The sequence below is a fragment of the Sphaerodactylus townsendi genome, linkage group LG02 (assembly GCF_021028975.2).
Source record: "Sphaerodactylus townsendi isolate TG3544 linkage group LG02, MPM_Stown_v2.3, whole genome shotgun sequence".
NCBI classification, from domain to species: Eukaryota; Metazoa; Chordata; class Lepidosauria; order Squamata; family Sphaerodactylidae; genus Sphaerodactylus; species Sphaerodactylus townsendi.
The window spans coordinates 125,559,384-125,583,199 of NC_059426.1; the positions used below are offsets into that span (position 1 = coordinate 125,559,384).

The 23,816-nt window shown below is 46.2% G+C and overlaps 1 protein-coding gene across 1 annotated transcript in view; it reads left to right on the plus strand.

The window, feature by feature from the left end:
- The window catches only part of INO80 (INO80 complex ATPase subunit), a 76,117-nt gene that overhangs the window by 47,877 nt on the left and 4,424 nt on the right, over positions 1 to 23,816 (plus strand). Inside the window, 6 exon segments of the mRNA XM_048484192.1 lie at positions 2,409 to 2,536; positions 7,513 to 7,607; positions 11,660 to 11,732; positions 12,571 to 12,729; positions 13,650 to 13,752; positions 15,614 to 15,702. Of these exon segments, the coding sequence (XP_048340149.1) occupies positions 2,409 to 2,536; positions 7,513 to 7,607; positions 11,660 to 11,732; positions 12,571 to 12,729; positions 13,650 to 13,752; positions 15,614 to 15,702 (647 nt within the window).

Consider the following 23,816-nt stretch of genomic DNA (forward strand, 5'->3'; position numbering starts at 1 on the left):
ATTTATAGTTACTAATGTTATGGGGTGGCATACAGGGAAGGGGAGGGTTCAGTCATATCTCAAAACTATGGATACATGTAAACAAGCCTTTTAAAAGCCTGTGATTTGTTTGTGTGATCCTTCCTCCCCCAAAACTACACTTTGCTAGGTCAGATGTAATGACTGATTTGCCATACCCCGCAAAAGAACCAGTTAGCCTGGAAGTAAATAATTTAAATGTTTGACAACAATTGGGGCATAATAATGCTGTTGCAGCATTTCCTTTCATCAGTCATCCACTATGGCAGAGGATATAAGTATCAAAACTGTCCTGAAGATTATTACTAAAGCTTTTAGATTCATGAACAGCTAGTTTGTAGTCCAGTAGCACCTTATAGGATTTCATTAATCAGTCTTTGATATGATGAATCCTCTTTGTAAGCACATTTGTTTCAGCATTTAGGTTGCCTGCAGTCTTTCTTAGCTTGAATTTTAATCCTTAAATATATTGGTATACTGTCTCATTGTATGATTGCATCTATTCTGAGTAAGACAGTAGGTGTAACTAGCAAAATTGAATATATTTCTAAATCAATCAGACAGATATGCATCAATTCAATGAGTTGGTTGCAGGATTTTATGTTCTTGTTTTTGTTTGGCAGTAGTCGTTTTGATTTTTCAAGTTAGAATAGAACATTTTGATTTGAGTGATACTGTGAAATCAAAGAAATTTGCAATTCAAGATCTTGAAGAGAGAAGGGGAAAAAAGGAACATGCTTTAGTTGGCAGAATTTGTCAAATCAGTGTATGGGGGGATGGCATAAATAAATCCTTGGGATCCCTAGAAATTGCTTCCTAAGTCTTTTATGTTACTAATTCTTTATTAGATGTTACCAACTGCACATTTGAATGTTTTCTGCCACCATGAACTGGGAAGCTCTAAAGTGAGAAGAAATAAGGTTGGGAAATTCATGATTCCAGAATATTTCAAGTATCCAATTCCCTGTCATTCTGGGCATGCCTAGAATCTACACAATTTATTGTACTGTCGCAGGCTTTCACGGCCAGATTCAACTGGTTGTGGGTTTTCCAGGCTGTGTAGCCGTGGTCTGGTGGATCTTGTTCCTAACGTTTCGCCTTCATCTGTGGCTGTATCTTTAGAGGTGTATCACAGAGGGAAGTCTGTTATACACTGTGTCCAGTAAGAAGGGAATGTTTTAGTGGGGTATATATTGTCCATATCCCAGGGTGGGGAACCAATCAGTAAGTGTTTGGGTGGAATTTGCTATGCACAGGTGTGGTTGATAGTATTGTAGTGTGGGTGGGGTTCTTCAGTCCAGGGAGTGATTCACATTTGCATTCCCTGCAGCAGCAACAGTTTTAGTGAATGCAAACCCTGTGTCTGGGTGAGTCCATTGTCCATGAACCTAGCATACCCTTGGCCTTTGATTCTGGTGTTTTTAATTACTGGTAGCCAAGTTTTGTTAATTCTCAGAGTCTCCTCCTCCTTGTTGAAGTTTTATGGATTTCAATGGCCTCCCTGTGTAGTCTGACATAGTAACCTTCCTGGTTGTCCAGAATTTCAGTGTTTTCAAATAGAATATTATGTCCAGTTTTGTTTAGAGCATGTTCTGCTACTGCAGATTTTTTTAGGATGATTAAGCCGACAGTGTCTTTCGTGCTCCTTAATACGAATCTGAATGTTCCATTTTGTAGTTCCAATGTAGACCTTTTCACATCTGCAGGGTATGTGATAGACTCCTGCATAAGTGAGGGGGTCTCTCTTGTCCTTTGCTGAGGGTAGAATGAAACATTCCCTTCTCACTGGACACAGTGTATAACAGACTTCCTTCTGTGATGCACCTCTGAAGATGCCATCCACAGATGCAGGCGAAACGTTAGGAACAAGATCTACCAGACCATGGCCACACAGCCCGGAAAACCCACAAAAACCAGTACACAGTTTATGATTATGACAGTTTATCTGCAACTGTCAACTCTATTAGCCCTTAAAATAAAGGAGAGGCACACAGATTTTCCCACAAAACTATAATTCTATTAGACAAAGCATTTTTATTTTTGGGCTGTTTACTGAATTTTGTGTTTGAACCCTAAGTGGCATCTATAGCATTTTGTTTGTTTATAGAACTATATGTGAACTGTGTGGTTTGTTTTGCTTGTGCTTTTATAAGAAACTATTGTTAAAAAGTGCTAGGTGAATAGCTGGCTTTGAGGCAAGTTCCTAGGTTTTGCAGAATGATGGACTTGAAATTGAGGTCTGAGGTCTTCCTAAGTCACACTGAAGAGCATCTTTTTATTAATTAAGTAAAGTGTGGTTTTAAAAAGTAACCTTATATCTATTGCATCAATGTCTCCTTTGTTGCAACCTTTTAGTTATCTTCCCCCCACCCTTTTTTTCTTCTCTTTAGACAAAGAGAGCCTGATCACAGACAGCGGAAAGCTTTATGCCCTTGATATTCTGTTGACAAGATTAAAATCTCAAGGACACAGAGTCCTTATCTACTCTCAGATGACTCGGATGATTGACTTGTTGGAGGTAGGAACCATGTTAACTGAAGTTAATGACTAATGAAATGTAGAATTTGAGATAAAAATCTTTTAAGCAGATCCAAAGCCTGATGAGATTGATGACATTTTTATCAGTTTGCACTTTCTTTTCTAGAGTTACAAAGCTGCAGTTTTCATATGTCTCCATGCTCCTAGTGCAATACTCTGCTAGCTGACAAGGGAGGCAGAAACATCTGATTTCTTTGTGTCCCTGCCAGGGCAAATTTCACCTTAAATTTGAGAGCCTGGTGGAGGCTTTATATTGACGGCTACATCTCCAGGAGGCCAAATGATGTTGTGCAAAGAAAGTAATCTTTACTTGTGAGCTGGGTTTGCTGTGTAGGGGCTCAACCCAGAGCATAGTTAAGGTAGCACAAGAGATCCTGTGCCAGAAGAGAGATCTTGTGCCAGAAGAGGGACTTTATTTTTTGTTACTTTGTGCATGCTTTGACGAGTTCTGCAGCATTTAGGATTAGTTCATATGCTTTTTACCATAGAACTATGCATATTTCTTCCACTCGTACCACAACTGATTTCTGTCAGACAATGTTCAGAACAGTTGTGGTGTGCGTGGCAGTGCTTGTGCAGTCCTGATTGGCTTATATCATGCACGTTCAGGAGGAGTTCTCAGAGGTCAGCCTTCTGTATCTTCACTCAGGATCCTCCTGCATACCCCCAAAAGCCAATACTCAGGATCAAAGGGCTCTTCTGGGAGAGGGCTGCAGTAAAAGGCAGGGAGAGGGCAATCCTCTTCCTTTTGTGTTGATGGTGGAAGTTAAGCGGAGCAAACTCACCTCTAGCACAAACTGGAAGAAAATTCTCTCTTTACTGCACCCAAATTGCATGTGGCATCTTGTCCAGGATTGTTCTCTGATATTGGTTTTGGCTTTCCAGGAGGCAGCTAAGGGAAGAGGAAGATTCTCCTCAGTAGGCTCCTTTCACTCAAGAATGGTTTAAGATCCAGCTCTGTGACTGTCAAGTGGTTCGTCTCCCTAGTCCTAACTAGTTTCCTGTTTCTACAGTGCAGCCAAGAGATCTAAATAAACTACCTTGATGTTCATGGTTTGAATAATTGCTGTTGGGTGGTATGTAAACTTGTTTTGGCTTAGCAGGGAGAGATGAAAACAAGACGACTTCTCAGTTGACTGACTAACACGCTGTCTACACTCAGAACTGATTTTCATTATTTTTCAAGAATGTTTCTTTTGGTGTTATGCTGACCTTTAAAGTTGAGCAAGCTTTAATGAAGGATATTCACAGTAATTTTAATACCCTTTCAGGATTAGGCAGCAGCGCCTTTCTAAACTTAAAAGGCTGAAAACTTAAGTCTATGTGTTGGAAAAGATTTAAGCTGGCAAGAGTTATTGAATCATCCATTGCAATTATTGTGCTTCTGTTAACATCCCAAATACCACCTTCTGACTTTGAATGTACCTGAAATTATTACCAGTCTCTGGTTTTTTATTAGCAGCACAAACATAGAGTGTTGAATCCCATTCTACCCTCCCACATTCCCCATACAAATATATTTATCCTACTTGAAGCAGGTTCCAGTTTATATGCCTTGTCAAAGACTTTCATGGCCAGAATAAACTGGCTGTTGTGGGTTTTCTGGGCTGTGTGGCTGTGGTCTGGTAGTTTTTGTTTGTAATGTTTTGCCCGCTTCTGTTGCTGGCATCTCCAGAAGTATGTCACAGTGAGATGTATTTCGGCCGCAAAACCCGCAACATACCGTTCCAGTATATATTCCTCCCTCATACAACTACTCTGGTGTTTGTATGAGCTCCTCTGAATTCTGTAGGAGACATGATTATGCTCCTTGTGGCTCAGCAATCATGTCAGGTGTTCTTGCTTGTCTGGGTTAATTTATCTAATTTCAGGCAGTTGACTGTAATTCCAAAATACCTTTATCAGGTATTTCAGTGAAATTATCAGGTATTTCAGTGAAACAGAGGGATCTCCAGAGCAGCTGCAGAGGCAACAAAAGGACAGACATACACTCCAAAGATGAATTGTATAAATGTAGGATTGGAGCTTACTAGATGTTGCACAGGAATCTGGGATTCCTTTTGGCCTTTTTGTGCCTGCTGTCGCAGTGGCTGCTTGGCCTTCAGTAACCAGGCCATACTGAGAGCTTTCTTCTTTCCTGGTTAAGAAGGTCATCTAGTGTTCTTAACAGCGGGGTGCAGGAAGGCGAGAGTGTTGGTAACTTGTGGTGTCATGACCAGTAATGGATTTTATTTATTTATTTTTATTTATTTCTCAGTCTTATAGACCGCCCAACCCCCGAAGGGCTCTGGGCGGTGAACAACATAAAATAACAGTTACATAATAGACTGTAAATAATTTAAGTTAAAATGCAGCAATTAAGAACGACTAATAACAGCAATGCCCGCAACAATCCCTGTTAAACTCTCCCAGAAGGGGAGAAAAAGAGTGGGCCCATAGATGGTAATGGGCCCAAAATGTAGGAGGAGGCGGGGGCACTTATATCAGCGGCTGGACACTCCAAAGGCCCGGTGGAACAACTCTGTCTTGCAGGCCCTGCGGAACTCACCAAGATCCCGCAGGGCCCGGACAGCTGGAGGAAGAGTGTTCCACCAGGCAGGGGCCAGGGCTGTAAAAGTCCTGGCCCGCGTGGAGGCCAGCCGCATCATTGAGGGGCCAGGGACTACCAGCAAATTGGCCTCCGCTGAACGTAGAGGCCTAGTAAGGACATATGGGGTAATGCGGTCCCGAAGGTATGAGGGTCCCAGGCCGCGTAAGGCCTTAAAGGTAAGTACCCATACCTTGAAGATGATCCGGAATTCAACCGGGAGCCAATGCAGGCGGCGCAGTATTGGTTGAATATGATCACGGAAGGCGCCCCCCGTGAGCAGCCGGGCTGCTGCATTTTGGACCAGTTGTAACCTCCGGATCAACCGCAAGGGCAGGCCCGCGTAGAGCGAGTTACAATAGTCCAGCCTGGAGGTGACCGTTGCATGGATCACAGTGGCCAGGTCTGTGTGGGAGAGGAAGGGAACCAGCCGCCGGGCCTGCCGAAGATGAAAAAACGCAACCCGGGTTATATGGGCCACCTGGGTCTCCATCGAAAGAGACGAATCCAGGTGGACCCCCAGGCTGCGGACTGAGGGGGCCGGCGCCAATGAGGCCCCCTCGCACACCAGCGGCTGGAAATTCTCACCCTCCCCCCCACGACCAAGCCAGAGGATCTCCGTCTTCGATGGATTAAGTTTTAACCTACTCTGTTGCAACCAACCAGCAACCGCCTCCAAACAGTGCTGGAGAGCTGCAGGGGCGATGACCGCTCCACCCTCCATCAACAGAATGAGCTGAGTATCATCAGCGTACTGATGACAGATCAGCCCAAAGCTCCGTACCAGCTGAGCAAGGGGTCGCATGTAGATATTAAATAACAGCGGGGACAGTAGCGCTCCCTGAGGCACCCCACAATGAAGTGGGCACCGCCGGGAGGCTTGGTCCCCACACCACACTTGCTGACTCCGATCCCGGAGGAACGAGGCAATCCATTGAAGGACAGTGCCCCGCACCCCGGAAGCGGCCAGGCAGTGGGTCAAAAGATCGTGGTCGACCATATCAAACGCTGCGGTCAGATCTAACAATACCAACAGCGCCGATCTGCCCTGGTCAAGCTGCATACGGAGCGTATCTGTGACGGCGACGAGAACGGTCTCCGTCCCATGCCCAGCACAGAAGCCGGACTGGAAGGGATCGAACGCCGATGCGTCATCCAGGAAACCCTGAAGCTGCTCCAACACCACTCTCTCAATTACCTTCCCCAGAAACGAAAGATTCGATCGCCAGGATCTAAGGATGGTCTTTTTAAGAGTGGGCGGACCACTGCCTCCTTCAACCCACCGGGAAAGACTCCTTGCTCAAGGGAGTCATTGATGATCTTCAACAGGTGGGGTCGTAACTCCTCCCGGCAAAGCTTAACAAGCCAGGAGGGGCATGGATCCAGAGGACAAGTAGTAGGTCTAACAGCAGCCAAGGCCCTGTCAACAGCGGCTTCAGAGAGCAGGGAAAACTGGGCAAAACATGGGCCTGAAGACAGCAAGGGAGCCTCCAGTTCACTAATTGTAGATAAAGAGTGGGGAAGGTCCTGGCGGAGTGATGCGATTTTATCCGCAAAAAAGCTCATAAATGCCTCACAGCTAATAGTCAATTGAGAATTTGCAGAACCTTCCGATAAGGAGGTCAAAGACCGAATCACACGGAACAATTGTGCCAGGCGAGAGCTAGCAGATGCGAGAGAGGAGGAGAGGAAAGCCCTCTTCGCCTCCTTCGTCGCCATCTCATAGGCTTTCATAAACGTCCTATAAGATGCTCGCGCCACTTCGTCACGTTCATTATTACCTGCATCTTGAGAGGTATGTCACAGCAATATCCTGCCAACTTAGACTGAGGGATTATGGCTGGAAGGCAGTATATCTATCAGAATTTCACTTAATTCCTGTTACTTTTGTGGGGAACTAGTGGTGAAAAACAAGTAAATGTATTACATAATCTGCTCCTGGGAGCTAAGTATTGCCTCTAGTCATTTAAAAATCTCAAAATAGTTTAGATTTTTATTATGTAAGTTGGAAACATTTAAGCAAATGTAGGGTTCAAATCATTTGGTCATTTTGTCTGGTTAATATAAACTGGGAAATCACAAAATATCTGTGTGATATAGGCTTTTTGAGAACCAGTCTCTTGTTCTGTGTCATTCAGTTGGATTCAATATGAATAGATTTTAACAATAATGCAGAATCAAATGTTATTCCACATTTAAGTTTTCATGTGTAGCTTTTTGGTACAACATCCCCCCCTCCCCAATGTGATACACAAATTTGATGTCCAATAAATAACATAATCTTTTACTTCCACTGAAATGTGAAACTTAAATTGGAAAGATACAAGAATAATTGATTTTCTTTTGGATTTATTTTGTTCTTGATTTAGGAATACATGGTTTACAGGAAACATACATACATGCGGCTAGATGGCTCATCAAAAATCTCAGAGAGAAGGGATATGGTTGCTGACTTTCAGAACAGGTATCTTTTTTAATTGTAGTAATTGTGTTGATAAGAAGCTCCCAAGCTGCCATTTAGGCTGACCACTGTTCTCTCCCAAATTAAAAGACTACCTGTAGTCTTTTGCATGCTACATTTTTTCAGCTTCTTAATTATATGTCAGAATCCAAGGGAGTCATGCACAGTTTCACTTTCACACTGGGGCTTTTCTGACCCCTCCCACTCCCCTGCATTCTCCCTCCCCAATCAGATAGCTCTCCAGAGTGGTAGGCAGGAAGGGAAAAAGAATCAGCAGTACGTGTACACTGAACACACGGAAATCCTGTGTTCACACAGATGCTGGCCCCTCCACCTCCCTTGCATGCCACCCCTCCCCCTCCCTCCACTAGGATGTGTGGGCCATTTCCAGATTCTCGGCCCCCTCCCCTCCCTTGCATGCCACCCTCTCCCTATCTCCCCTCCCCTCCTTCACTCCCGTTCTCTTTCATGCCACCCCTCACTCACTCCCCTCACTCCCCTCCCTTGCATACCCTCCCTCCCTCCCACCCCTTCCCCTCCCTCACACCCCTCACTCACTCCCCTTTCCTTACATGTCACCCTCCCTCCCCTCCCTCACACCGCTCACTCCCTCCTCTCCCTTGCATGCCACCCCTCACTCACTCCCCTCCCTCACTCCCCTTCCCTTGCATGCCAGGTGGATTGCAGGTGGATTGTTTTGTTTTGAAGGTTTAAATGCGAAGGCCTAAATTCCTGACAAATAGATTGACATCTCATAAGGTCGAAGCCTTTTATGAACAATAAATTTAATAAACTATTAATGTTTGTCCTTATAAGAAATATCTGTGACAGTGCAATTCACTGCAATGTTATGCTTAATAAATCAACATCAGAGACTTAATTCACATGGCTTCTCCAAACAGTATTTGTCTCCTTTCACAAAAGTAAAGTCTTCTCACTGCCAAGAAACTAAAATACTCAGTGACCATTTCTCGTATTGTCATGGGTATTTCCTGGGATTGTAAACTGTAATTCTAATGACCAAATAAGAGCTGTGCAAATACACATCACTCCTGAAGTGCTGAAGTCCTCCAACATTTTCTTTGCAATAATATGCAGAAAGTTCAGTTAATATCATGAGGTTTTTTTCTCCATCCAAATCCTGTTTGCACACTAACCTACAGAAAGTACTATGTGAACTGTAAGGGCACATATATACTGTGTAGCAATTTCTGCAATAGATGTGTTGCCAGAAAATCAAACACTAGTACAGAAATAGCAGCAATACATGTATTAGTGCATTGCTGAGTCATGTAACTGTTTCATCAGACCAAGACATTTTAATAGTGTGAGTGCCTCCTCTGTCGGCCACCCCTGCAGTGTAGGCCACCTTGGCCTCATAGGAGCCCTTTTGGTTCAAACAATACGTTAACTGCACTCCTGCAAGCTTGAGCCCCTGCATCACACCAACCAACCTCCCCCTTTCTCCAACTCCCTTTTATCAACTCTCAGGAGGTTTCCTCCCTCCTGAGAGCAACCTGCTCCAGCCTCCTAGTAGCTGGTGAGATGTCTGTCATGCCCTGCCGGCCTGGGACTGACTCTTCAGCTTTTCTGGCTCTCCTCCTTGATTGCAATCTGGTTGGGGCTGTACCAGCCCTAGCCCATTTTCCGAGGCAGAAGTGGGCTGCTGATTGCAACATGGCTAAGGCTGTTCTATCTCCACCCTTTTCCTTTGAACTACTGAGGCTTGGTCTTGTTGCCCAGCCCCTCCAGCCGTTTCTCTGCAGTTTCTCTGATCTCCTGGCTTCCTGGAGATCTCTGCTCCTGCTGGGAAGTCCAGGGGTGGGGCTGCCAGTTGTGGGGTGCTCCAGGGTCCCTGGGTGGGTGTCTGTGACAAGGAGAGGGGTGGAACAGACTGACTGGTGCTGGGAGGCATCCCCGTCTCTGGACAAATAGGAAAGACAGTGTGAATTTAATCACTTATTTTAGTTATTGGGGAGGGGGGGGGTTGCCTTTTTTTTAAGAGTTAGCTTTCCCTGTGTTTTTCTTCATCTGCTTTAATTGATGGTTCATTTTTTTCCCATCATGTCTTTGTAAGTTCTCCCTTACTGATGAATTTTCACCTGAATCACATTTTTATGCTGTGCTTCCTCTAAGAAAGTCAGGACAGCATATGTCATTTTCCCTTCCTCTATGTCATTCTTGTAATTGTGGTGTGAGGTAGATGCAGTTGAGAGATAGTGAGTGGCCTGCAGTCACCTTATGGTTAAAGTTGAGGATCTGCATCCAAGTGTTTTGCCACATTGGCTCTCAAGCTTATAATTGCCAGCATTCTTGCCTTGCAGCACAATGTCATTAGTTGTAATGAGAAAGAATCATCCAGTCACTGGCTGCAGAGAACGGGGGAAGCAGCAGGCAGCAATGGAAGGATTCAGTCTCCAGCAAAGCCTCCTTAGAAAAGGAAAGTTGAAACAAATCTTTTAAAAGTTTTGAAGGCAGAAACCTCCCCTACCTTGACTGTTGATACAGGAGGCACTGCCATGCAGCTGCCCTGTGAGAACAGATCTACCTGTGCTCAGGGACGTAGGTAAAGGGGTTTTTTTTCATGGGTTTAAACCCCCCATTACTTGTCCGGCGGGGGCCGGGCACTCCTGCGCCCCAGCTGTGCGCCCCTCCCACCCCAGCTGTGCCTCCCACAGCTGGGCAACTGAGCTGGCCTCCCACCCTCAGCAACCAAGCAGCAGCGCTGCAAAAACGAGAGGCCAAAGCGCCGGGGGGGGGGGGGGCATGCAGCAGAACTAAGGGAAGCCACCCACACAGGCAGCCGGCATCGCACACTTGCAAGCTGCAAGCCAGCCAGCTGGGGAAGGAAACTCTTGCCTCTCGTGAGAGCTCCCGGGATCAAAACCTGCTTCCCGAGAGGCGAGACTTTCTTTCCCTGGCCAGCTGGCTTGCAGCTTGCAAGCTTGCGATTCCGACTGCCTATACGGGTGGCTTCCCTTAGTTCTGCTGCATGCGCATGCAGCTGCCCCCCCAGGGGTGGGTGGGGGCATGGCCCTGCCCCCGAACCCATCCCATAAAAAAGCTATAAAAAGACTGCCTGTGCTTGATAGTACTTTTTTTTTTGCTGTCAAGTCCTAACTGACATACAGTGACCCCATAGGGCAGTGGTGGCGAACCTATGGCACTCCAGATGTTCATGAACTACAATTCCCATCAGCCCCTGCCAGCATGGCCAATTGGCCCAAGGTCATCCAGCAGAGTTTCCATATCGGGAGTGCGGTTTCTAACCTGGTTTTCCCAGGTCCAAGTCTAACACCTTAACCACGATACTGTGCTGGCTCTCTTGTCTTGTCTCTTGATAAGACAAACTGAGGGAAATATGCCCTAAGCGTATTATCTACGTCTCAGGAGCTACCATGTACCACATAGGCAAACACTCTGAGCAGGAATCTTTTGAAAGTTAAAATATATATTAATGGCCTTAGCACTGAGGAATGAACATCGTGAATGCAATTGATACTATCAGCAGAAATGTTTTTCTTAGGGTTTTCATCTTGTCAAGTGTTCTGCAAAGTGGTATTTATGCACGGTACAGTGAACAAGGCAGGTTGTGAGGTTGGGGTCAGTTTGAAATCATTGCAGTACGCAGTTAGACTGCACAAGAATTATTAAGTTACTTAGAGGTGTACTTCCAGGAAGAAAAAGAAATCTCAGAAAAGAAAGAAATCTCACAGCTGCGCTAGCAAGATGTTTTTCCTGCACATTCATTGAATTCTTTTGTCAAGCATTGTGCTTTCTTAGCAAAGTATTTTTCTTCTTTGTAGCATTCTCCCACAGACAAGCTCACACATCTTTAAAATCCTGGACAGAGAGATGTTTATAGATATCTCTTTATTAAATAGTCAACATTCTGTTACATTTAATGAAAAATCACTAGTGAAACATTAAAACATGCATTGCTCAGAACTAGATAAAACCAAGCCAATCATCCTGATTTGTTAGGTGTGATGTTTGTGTAGAGTTCTTCAGCATAATTTAAATGGAAATTTTCTTTTTCTTTTCTGTCTTTATAGGAATGATATCTTTGTCTTTTTGTTAAGCACAAGAGCTGGTGGCTTAGGTATTAACCTTACAGCTGCTGACACAGTAAGTAAACAGCTTGCATTAAATATGCTATCTTACCACCGTTGGCTGTTCTGCAGTTTGAATATCAAAGATTTGAACAGGCATTCACTGAACTCAAGACAGATTACAGGATATAGACCAGTGCAATCAGACAGCATTAGACAAGCAGTGAACCATGCAATAGGACTAGGATTACAGAATTAGAGAACAAGGTGAACAGCAGACTATCCAAGGCAAGGTACATGATAAGCACATGAAACTGCCTGAATCAGACTTCAGACTAGCAGCAGCTCACCCTGGTCGCATGTTGAGGTCTCCCTGTCAGCTGCTACCTGATCCTTTCAGCTGGAGATGCCAGGGATTAAGCCTGAACCCTCAGTATGCCAAGCAGGTACTCTGCCACTGAGCCATGCCTCCTCCTTACAATACAAAATACAATACCAAAAGTAGGCTACAAAGATTAACCTAGCGTAGTGAACGCAGTTGCTTCCTAGATTGCAGTGGACTGTAATCCTACTCCACTGTAAAGGTGCTGTCTTGGTTTGGTACATTATGCTACAATTCTCAACACTTGAAAAAATGCCCTCTTGAACATTACTGTTTTGCTCATTCTGTGGAGTGACAGAGGTGTGAGCCTTCCTGACCTCCTCAGGCAAGCCATTGCACAAGATAGAAGCCACAACAGAGAGCACACATGAATGGCAGCTGCCGATCTTACCCATGTGTTGGTGGTACCTTTAGAAGGCTCTGCTCAAATAATCAAAGCTGTTGCAGTGCAGCAAGCACAGAGAATCTTTACAAGTAACAGCTGGAATTCAGTTTTTGTATGTGTAACTTTTTTCAAAAAATGCCCTGACAGGTCATTTTCTACGATAGTGACTGGAATCCCACAGTGGATCAGCAGGCCATGGATCGAGCTCACAGGTTGGGTCAGACAAAACAGGTCACTGTGTATCGATTGATTTGTAAAGGCACCATCGAGGAGCGCATCTTGCAGAGGGCCAAGGAGAAAAGTGAGGTAAGAGACAGAACATGTATGGAGCGATGAAATGTAGAGGGACTGGCAGGTAACTTGGGACAGTGACTGTCAAGAGACCAGTTATGATCTTGAGAGATGAGAACAACTCACATTGGACTATGTTGTGAAGAAACCAGCAACCTCTCAATTGCTGTACAAACTGTAGTGCTCAAGGTAAATGGCATTAACTTGAGTGTGGTAGTCACAAACCCACTCTCTGTTTTCTTCGTCTCTTCCTGTTTTGTATTGAGGTACTCTGTGAGTTCATGAGTACATGACATTTATGTACTTATATGATGTTTTTAGAATGTTTATGGCCAGGCCTTTTTGTGTGGCAATACTGTCTGCTATGGACTACCATTACCTCAGAAAATCGTGCTGTATTTAATGCATTAGTATTTAAGCATAGATAACAAGATGTACACTTTTTTAAAAGCTTTCATTTTGTACAAGTCAAGTTTTAAATGTCTTTCATGTTTAGTATTAACAACTGATTAAGCAGATGAATGATCTGTACTCAGGATTATGTCTGGTTAGATGTTCATAATCATCAATCCAATCCATAGCCCAATATATAAAGGGAGGGGGGGAAGTGGTTTGTTCTCTTCCTTGTTTCATGTTGGTAGCCATGTTGATCTGCAGTAGAAGAGCAATATTCAAGGTCAGTAGAACTTTAAAATATCAATAGAATTTCCAAGGTTTAAGTTTGCTTCATCAGAGTCAAAGCTTCCTTCATCAGATATCAGAGGTTTGACTTTTGAAAGTTTATAACCTGAAAATCTTGTTGTTTTGTAAGGTGCCACTGGACTTGAATCTTGCTCATCTGTTCCTTATCACCAAGCCAACAGGGGTTTTGCCAGGGGCAGGGGTGTCTTGGGTGTTAAATAATCGAAGACTGATGGATTTGTCCTCTCTTGTAGATTCAAAGGATGGTGATTTCTGGTGGGAATTTCAAACCAGACACATTAAAACCCAAGGAAGTGGTTAGTCTGCTGCTTGATGATGAAGAGCTTGAGAAAAAATGTACGTGTGGGGCCATTCTCAACTCTAACCTATACTTCACTAGTTCTTGAAATCTTCTAATTCAAATACCATGAATGTGTTTATGTTGTCTGGCTTACAGTGTGTCAAAAATTATAATATGCACTAGATGAAAGAGTATAGTTATACATATGCATTCTCTGTCAGGGTTTTTAAAAGTAATTGTAGTGTCCAAATTTGGATTCCATTTTTTCAGCTGTTTAGACACAGTGAGCCTTACTTTATGCCCCGTAATAAAACACAACTAGAAGAATTCTAAATTACTGCAGGAGCTTCCAAACGTGACAAGTAGGGCAAATCTCCCCCCGTATATTTCATATGTTTTAGAGGACGAAAAGATGGAAAGATATTATTTGCAGCCGGAATATGATACACAGTGGAGTCAGAATAGTATGTGGCTGCTACTAGTACTTGTCCTTCTGTAGCTAGTGCTGTGCCTCAGCAGACAGCAGCAGCAGCAGCACGCAGTGAAGATTAGATGAGAGTGGCATGCCTGAATGATTGATTGCAAACTAGTACAAGACAGTGTGGATTTAATTCAGGATAGTGACGCCGTTTGTCTCCCCCACCCCACCCCGGTATGCACACACTTTGCCTTCGGGTGAATTTTAAACCTGCGAGGGAAGAGACATGTTTCCATTTCAAGCCTCAGTGTCATTTCTCTCTGTAAAGTGTATATCAACTTGTGTATATTTTGTTAGAATAGAATCAGTTTCTTCAGTGTGATGGAAGAGAATAGAGTAAAGAGCTGGGATTAAGGCCAACCCAAGCCTTGTTCCTTGAAACAATGAAAGTTTTTAGCATCTGCAAAGGGGAATTCTGCCTCGCCAACCTTTGGAGTTTTTTGAAAAAGTGACCAAGCATGTAGACATTATATACTTTGAAAAGGTTTTTGACAAGGTATCTCACCAAAGACCCCTGTATATAGTAATCTTGGGATTAGAGGATGGTTCTCTTAATGACAGAAACCAGAGAGTGGGAATAATTGGATAGTTCTCCCAACGGCAGGAAGGGAGCAGTGGGGTCTTGCAAGGATCGGTATTGGGGCTGGGGCTGTTTAATTTTTCACAAATCATCTGGAACTAGGGGTGAGTAATTTAGTGGCCAAGTTTGCAGATGATGCAAAATTATTCAGGATGGTAAAAACTGAGGCTGACTGTGAAGAGATTCTGAAGGACCTCCGCAAATTGGGTGAGTGGGCAACAGTGTGGCAAATGAAGTTCAGTGTTGATAAGTGCAAAAAAATCCCAACTTCAAGAGACTGAGAGGAAAAAAAATCTTGGGGATCATAGTACGCAACTCAAGGATGGTGTCAGTCCAGTGTGCTGCAGTGGTGAAAAAGGCAAACACCATCTTAGGGATTATTAGGAAAGGGATTGAAAATAAAACAACTGATATTATAATGTCCCAATACAGAACTATGGTGCAGCCCCATCTGGAATTCTGTGTACAGTTCTAGTCACCATGTCTCAAAAAGGAGCTGGAAAAAGGGGGGGGGTTATAAAATTATGCACAAGGTAGAGAGATGACAAAGAGAACAGACAGTTTTAAATTGGGATTAGACAGATTCATGGAGGATAGGTCTATCAGTGGCTATTAACTCTGGTGGTTGAAAGGGACCTCCATGTTTAGAGGCAGTCACCCTCTGAATTCCAGTGCCAGAAGGCAGCTTCAGGTGAAGGCCTTGGCCTCTATGACTTGTTGTTGGCCAAAGGAACTGGATGACCACTTTATTAGACAGGGTGCTGGACTAGATGGTCCACTGGTCTGATCCAGCAGGTCTCTTCTTAGATTCTTATCCCTGTTGATAAAGTTTTCTGGTGGTTACTCCTTAAACCAACAGTGCGCCAGCGTCAGGAGGAGAAGCGGCAGCAAGAAGAGACAAATCGTGTGAAAGAGCGTAAACGAAAGAGGGAAAAGTATGCTGAAAAGGTATATTCAGAATAAACATATGGTTCATTTGTCCAATTACACCTTTAAATATAATGTTTAAGGATAGAAAAGGCAGTCTGTCTCACTTGGGCTAATTTCAGGTCCTGCTTTGGTGGGGTGTTCAGTATGACTGGGTACTGAGTGAATTTAATGCAAGACCTCTAAAGGATGCTTTCTGTTGTTTTCTAAAGTGCCTTCTGTATGAGTGTGTTGTATTTCTTCCCTTCACCTCCTGATTGCTTAAGGATCGGAAGCTAATTAGAAAGTCTTCTCATCTGAAGTAACATCTCAGCATCTGGTGACAACTTTTCTAAAAAGTGACTGTCATACTAATTTTGATTGAAGCTGCCTTTTTGAGAGAATGAAAATTCTCACTGAGTAGCAACTTTGTATTGAATTTCCTTGAAAAAATAATATTTAGGAGCATGACTGCCTTTTGAATAATTTTTTGTGAGGAAATCATGTTTAAAATTTTGGAGGTTTCTAACATGAAAAACAACATTCTCTATCAGTGGGCTGGAAGGCTATCCTTGTATGAGCTGTGCCTCCTCCTTACTGTATGGGCGCAGGGCACATTCACATTTCTTGCAGAGGCTTCCAATATCCTGAGACTGCACTCCACCTCCCCAGCTCATGTCTTGCCAAGCTTCCAATGAAGATAAATCCCATCTCTAGATCATGTCACATAAGAGAGAACTCTCCAGAAAGACCAGTATGTAGAGATACTGTGAGACTGAAAAATAGGAGAGGGAAAACCCGACTTGGGGAGTTCTTTCCAATTCCTCCTTCACTAACTGGGGTGGGGAAGGATACCTTCCCATCCATTGATGAGAAGACTCCTTCAAGTTGTCCAGTGTTTCCATCAGTGGAGGAACTTATATAGAAAAACTCTATATATCTAGGAAGGAAAAAATTGAAAAGGAGAAAAATTAAGGAACTACTTTTTAAAGATTTCTGTCCAAATTAGCCACACCTGAGACAAACCCATTTAATGGTACTGCCTCACCAAAGAAGATATTGAAGCCCAAGTCACTGTCCTACCTATGCATGCAGTAGATACATTGGTGGAGAGGGTTGCAGATGTAGTGGCCACTCTAGCAAAAAAGATAGTAACCTTTGAGACCAAGGGGAGATGTTGACTGTTGTAAACCAGAGAAATCATGCCTTGATCAGGAGGAGTCACAACCTATACAAGGATACCTTCCAATCCACTGATGAATCATAGAAACATGGGATTGGAAGGGACCCCAAGAGTCGTCTAGTCCAACCCCCCTCGGCACAATGCAAACAATTCCCAGCCCCCCCCCCAACCTCACCCTTGACCTCACCCATGACCTTCTTAGTAAAACCAATGTTTCATTCACTAATTGGATCACATTGTCATCAGTGTCAATTGGACAACTGATGTACTAAAATGTAATTAAGTTTTGTCATTCACTATGACAAAATGAGATGATGGCCATGGGCTTAGTTAGCTTTTAAAACAGTGGTTCTCAACCTTCCTAATGCTGGGACCCTTTAATACAGTTCCTCATGTTGTGGTGACCCCCAACCATAAAATTATTTTTGTTGCTACTTCATAACTGTAATTTTGCTACTGTTATGAATCATAATGTAAATATCGTTCCTTAACCACTGTTCGTTTCTGCTCCTCAGGCACTCCTAGACAGACACATTTTCCCAAAATAGGGTGATACTCTGCCCAGGAAATTCTGCTGCAGATAGCTAGGAGTGGCAGAGGGTGGCAAGGGGAGTGGAAAATAGAAAGGGGTGGGAGGATAGGCCTCTGCCAGGTCCCTGCGGGCCCAGCTAGCCTTTTGGGGTGGGGGGGAGGGAAGGCCTCTGCTGGGCCCACAATGACCCAGCTGGCCTTTTAGGGTGGGGGGGGAGAGAGAAGGCCTCTGGCAGGCCCCCAAGGCAAAGAGGAAGATCCAACACAAGACAGATTGACTTAATCAAGGAAGCCTTCCCCCCCCCCCCCAATTCGCAAGACTTAAGTGGAGCTGTTAATGACAGGATGTTTTGGAGGTGGTTAATTCATAGGGTTGGCATAAACTGGAAGATGCTTGGCTGCACATAATGCACACAAAGATCAAATCAAACCTGGATCCTTTCTAGCAGCTAAGAACAACCAAGCTGAAGCCATTGACTTTGGCCATATCATGAAAAAACAAGACTCAGTGGAAAAGATGAGAAAGACAATAATACTAGGAAAAGCAGAAGGCATTAGGAAAAGAAGACCCAGTATGACATGAATTAACTCTAAAAAGAAAGCCAGGATCGCCTTCTCTTCTCTTCCCTCCATCTCCTCTCAAAAACAGGGCCAGTGACATGCCTGGTGCATTGGGACCTGGCTAGGCAGGGGACCCAAGCAGCAGCCCCCTTAGCCTTGACCTCTTCCTTGTGCTTGGGGCAGCTGCCCCCCCCCCCCTTCCCTCAGCCTTGTTACAAAGATATGAATAGGAAAGTAACTCATGGAAAAACATGGACTGTATTTCAAGAAGGGATTCTGTTTTGTATTTTCGGCTGCCTTTATCTCTCGACGGCAGCTTGGAGCCCTATGTTGGCTTGGGGCTCCATTGCCGCGCCGGTTTCCTCTGAGTTGCCTTGGCAGGCCATGGCACCGGCGAATACAGCAAGGAGGGGACGGAGCAATTGGGAGCAGAGACGGCAACAGAGCAGCTCGGAAGACCTTGGTGAGAGCGGGATTGGGGTTGGTGGCAGGAACCCCATTTCCCCCACCCCAGCGGATCCAATCAGTCCGGGGTGCTCCAGTGGAAACGGGGTTAGGACCAGTGGCAGAGGTCCTTCCCCCACCCCATATACGGCGGAGACCTGGTTGCACCCCGGGGGGATGAGTCAGCAGCTCTGTAAACAAGCGCCCGAAGTTCCCTACGATCTGGAGAAGAAGCGGAGGAAACCGGGACATTCCAACAGGGCAGGGGTTGAGGTCGGTGGCAGGCGACACCCCACTCCCTGGTTGCGCCCGAAATCCGGCTGGAATCTACAGTGGTGGAGCCGGGAGTTTTGCAATGGGAGGCGGCAGTGAGAGAGCCAGACAGACTATGCTTGGGGACATTTATTTTAATCAATGAGCATCTGAGCCCAGACCTGCCAGGGACAACTATTGGCAGGAACATTTCATCAGCTATCTCATTAATTGAGCTACAGATCTGGGAACTGGTGGCAGCAGCTCCCATTTTGGGCTATGATTCTGATCTAGTGCCCTCTCCTGCCCGTGGATGATGGCGTGGGCCGATGGCGAGTAAGCCCTGAGACAATTAACCCTCCCTACCTGTGCTACTCTGTGGTGTGGCAGCTATCACGGATACCAGCTGTAGCCCACTGGTGAGAGCTCTGGAGCAACTATATAGCGGCAGCACAGACATTCTATTGGCTCTGTTGCTGTATTGTCACCTGCACTTGCTACCTGTAATCCCATGCGGCTGCTATCTTTACTATTAGTATTTAGCTGGTTTGTAACTGTAGTAGATTAGAATAAGAGGGTGTTAATGTTAGTATTTTGTAAAGCTTAGGATGATTTTTAGTTTTAGTCAGTTTATATTGTAATATGTGTATTAATATTGTAGTAAGACTGGAGTCCACTTGTAGTGGAGGAGTCTATTAGGCTTTGATTAGATAATGGAGGAGGATGGGGGAGAAGGGGCACCAGGGTTGGGGCTGAGGATCCCAGTTTTAATGGGATGGGAGTAAATACAGCGGTGATGGCGGCCATATGATAATTTGTGGCCGAGAAATGGATATGCAAGCTGCGCTTTCTGACCTCCGACCTATCCCTAGGAGCGAGGATGGACAGGTTCAGGGATACTCTGCTTCGTCCCTGGTGTTGATCAATGCCAGGTCCATAAACAATAAGACCGCGAAGTTCTCCGGGGATTTTCTCGGAGATCTGCAAGTGGACACCTAACTTGTGTCACGAAACCTGGAGTCGTGGAAAGGTGAGACCGTTGCTCTGAGCGAGGTCACACCACCAGGTTTAGCGTGCCTCCACCAGTCTCGAACCCAGGGGCGGCGTGGCAATGTTCATCCGCAATTCCATCCCCTTCAGGGCAGTCCCGTCCGGAGATCACTGGCATGGAGTGTGTCGGCCTAGAGTGGTTAACCGCGGAGAGGTTAGCTATCCTTCTGGTGTACCCGATGCGCCCTGGCACCGAGGGGCGACCTTCTGCGGTTTGCTGGAGGTGGTGGCGACTGAAGCGTTGCGGTTTCCCAGACTTATTGTCTTGGGTGATCTCGCGTCCATGTCGACCTACCGCCTCTTGTATAGCGGCTTTCGCGGACCTGGTGTCATCCATGGCGACACTGGGCCTCTCCTTAATAAATTCTGGCCCCACGCGATGAGGCCGGTCCTGCGCTGGATTTGGTCTTTGGGTCGAGAGTTAACCTGGTGGTATCCTCTACAGACAGAGTGCCATGGTCCGACCACTATGCCCTGAAGCTCGCGGCTGGACATGCCACGCTTACCCCTGTCTAGGCGGCGGGCGATTTTTTGCCAGCCAGCGGAGACTTATGGATCAATTGGTTTCCTGAATGCTATGCGGGACCCTGAACTCTGCCGGCACTTTTCGATGAGCAGGTGGAGGATTGGAACTCCCGCCTCTCTGATGCCATCGAGACTGTTGCTTTGGCGTCCTCTCGCCCCGCTCAAAGGCAGGCTCCGTGGTATCACGAGGAGGAGCTTCACATGAAGCGGGTGCTCAGGCGTCTAGAGCGAGTGTGGAGAAATCACCATTAAAAGCGGCTTTCGCAGCGACATCTTATAGGGCGTTTATGAAAGCCCTATGAGATATGGCGGACAGAAGGCGAAGAGGCCTTCTTCTCCTCCTCTCTACGCATCTGCTAGCTACAACCCGGCACAATTATTCAGGATAATTCGATCTTTGACCTCTTTATCAGAGGGTTCTACAAATCATGGATTGGTTGTTAGCTGTGAGGCTTTTATGAGCTTTCGCAGATAAAGTGGCGTAAACTCGCCATGGAACCTTCCGGCCACCTTAACTACAATGAAGCCGAACTGGAGGCTCCCTTGCCGTCTTCAGGCCCTAGTTTGGCCCAGTTTTCCCTGCTCTCTGAAGCCGCTGTTGACAGGGCCCTGGCTGCTGCTTTACTACCTGTCCTCTGGATCCGTGCCCTTCCTGGCTGATTAAATGCGTGCGGGAGGAGCCTCGACCCCATCTGTTGAAGATCATCAATGACTCCCTTGAGCAAGGAGTCTTTCCAGATGGAGTTGAAGGAGGGCGGTGGTCCGCCAGCTCTTGAAAAAGACCATCCTTAGATCCTGGAGATCTGGCCAATTACGCCCGTCGAATCTTTTCGTTTCTGGGGAAGGTAATTGAGAGAGTGTGCTGAGCAGCTTCAGGGCTTTCTGGATGACACATCGGCCTTGATCCCTTCCAGTCCGGCTTCCGTGCTGGAGCATGGACGGAGAGCGGTTCTCCTCGCTGTCACAGATCGCTCCATTATGCAGCTAGACCGAAGCGGATGGCGCTGCTGGTGTTGTTAGATCTCACCATAGCGTTTGATATGGTAAATCCGACCTTTTGACCCACCGCCTGGCAGCCTTCGAGGGTTCGGGGCACTGTCCTTCAGTGGATTGCCTCGTTCCTCCGCGTAGTCAGCAAGTGTGGTGTGGGGACAAAGCTTCCCGGAGGTGCCCGCTTCATTGCGGTGCCTCAGGGCATTACTGTCCCCACTGTTATTTAACATCTATATCGACCACTTGCTCAGCTGATGATGCGAACTTTGGGCTGATCTGCACCATGCGTCGCTGATGACACTCAGCTCATTCTGTTGATGGAGAGAGCTGCGCTGCCCCTGCAGCTCTACAGCAATGTTTGGAGGCTGACCGCTGGTTGGTTACAACAGAGCAGGTTAAAACTTAATCCATCGGCCGAGGAGATCCTTTGGCTTGATGGGTGGGGGTGAGATTGGGGATTTCCAGCCGCGCCCGGTGTGGGAGGGGCCATATTGGCACCGACCCCTCCGTTAAGCGGCCTGGGGGGTCCACCTGGATTCGTCTCTTTCAATGGAGGCCCAGGTGGCCCATATAACCAGGTGCGTTTTTTCCATCTTCGACAGGCCGTCGGCTGGCCCCTTTCTCTCCAACACTGACCTAGCCACTGTGATCCATGCAACGGTCACCTCCAGACTGGACTATTGTAACTTCGCTCTGGGCCTTCCCTTGCGCCTGATCCGGAAGCTGAAATTGGTCCAACATCGTGACCCGGTTGCTCACAGGGGTGCCTTTTCGTGAACACATCTCCCCTGTGTTGCGCCGCCTGCATTGGTTACCTATCGAATTCGAATCATGTTCAAGGTGTGGGTGTTGACCTTTAAGGCCTTCTGGCGGCCCGGGACCCTGCATTACGCCGGGACCGCGATTACCCCCCCATATGTCCTGGCTGCGTCCTCTCACGATCAGCAGAGAGGCGAGAATCTACTAAATCCCTGGCCTTGATGGCCAGCGGCTGGCCTCCCTGCGGGCCAGGGCCTTCCACAGCCCTGGCACGGCCTGGTGGAGACATTACCACCAGCTATTAGGACCCCTCGCGGGACCTTGAGAGTTCCGCATGGGGCCTGTAAACAGCGGAGTATTCCACCGGGCCTTTGGAGAGTCCAGTCGCCGATAATGCCCCGCCCCCCTGCTAGTAGGGTCCCCTAACATCATTGGGACCCCTCCTCATTTTTGGAAGAGGGGTGGTATATGGGTCTCAAGCGGGCCTATTGTAGAATGTACCTGTTTTAAGATTTTATGTTTTGTATGAAGCTTTATGTTGTTCACACTTCCTGAGCCCTCGAGGGGATAGAGGTATAATAAGATTTAATAAATAATAATAATAATAATAATTTGAGCACCACCACATATCTAATTAAGTCAAAGCAGTGAGATTGGCCCAAAATCCAAACAAAAACATCCATTCCTTTATACACCAAAGGTGCTTTTGTAATGATGAACAAAATATTGATATTATACAAGCCTGCAAGGTCCAAGGATAGGGGTCTATGTGGCATTTGGGCCTTCCATCCCCACCTACCCCTCTTCATCAACTTGCCCCAGCTATTTCTATGTATCTCAACAGGATGGAGGCTCTTCCCTCACCCACTGGATGTTCCCTTTCTGTTTCCCACTCTGACTTGTGGGAAACCCAGGAGTTGGTTGACTATGGAATCAGACATAAACAAGTGTGTCTGTATGGGGGGGATCTAACAAGTCCAGAGGGGCCATGGAAATGAAAGAGAGGGGGATAGAGGGCAGGAGGGAGAGAGAGGTAGCTAAAGATAGAGATATAGAGAGGGAGGGAGATAAAGAGAGGTAGGTATGTAAGTAAGTAGAAAGAGAGAGGGGGAAGAGAAGTGGGGAGAAAGATGATATAAAAATCTCAAACCCCCTGTGCAGGGCCAGGTGAGACAGACCCAACCTCGCTGTGGGAGGGGGATGAGAACCACCCAAACTCACTGGTGAGGAAGAGCCAAGAGGTGGGAGGGTGCCCAGATGACAGGGAAAGCTCAGAAGTTCAGGAGAGGCTGGTACAGCCGGCAGAAATGGCGGTGCTACGAGCCCACTGACAGTGAGGTGGGCAGAGCCAGGATGCCTTGCTGACCCCACTGCAGCAGTGCGGTGGCAACGCAACCCCAAGCGGGGGGCAGGGCACAGTTTAAATGTGCCAGTATTCACCCCCTGGAACCTGGTGCTGACTGCAAAATGGCAAGCAGCGGGGATTGGTAGGGGGGCTTGAAACAGACAGGAAAGTTTAAAAGTGGGAAGGATGGAAGGCAGGGGATGGGTTGTGCGGAAGAGGAGTTTGGAGGTGGAGAGGCAGTGAAACGGACGGGGAGGCGAGGAAAAAATGACTAGTGGCTAATCCTAGCCAGCCTGTCCTCGGGAGCCCTTAGACGCCCAAGGAAAATGCGGATGCCAGCGAGGACTGGCGGACCCTGTGAAACGGTCATTCGACCCCCCCCAAAGGGGTCGCGACCTCCAGGTTGAGAACCCCTGTTTTAAAAGGATTAAACAGTTTCATGGAAGATATTTCTATTGACATTATATCTAAATGGAACTTCCATATTTATACCTCTGATGATCAGATGCTGGA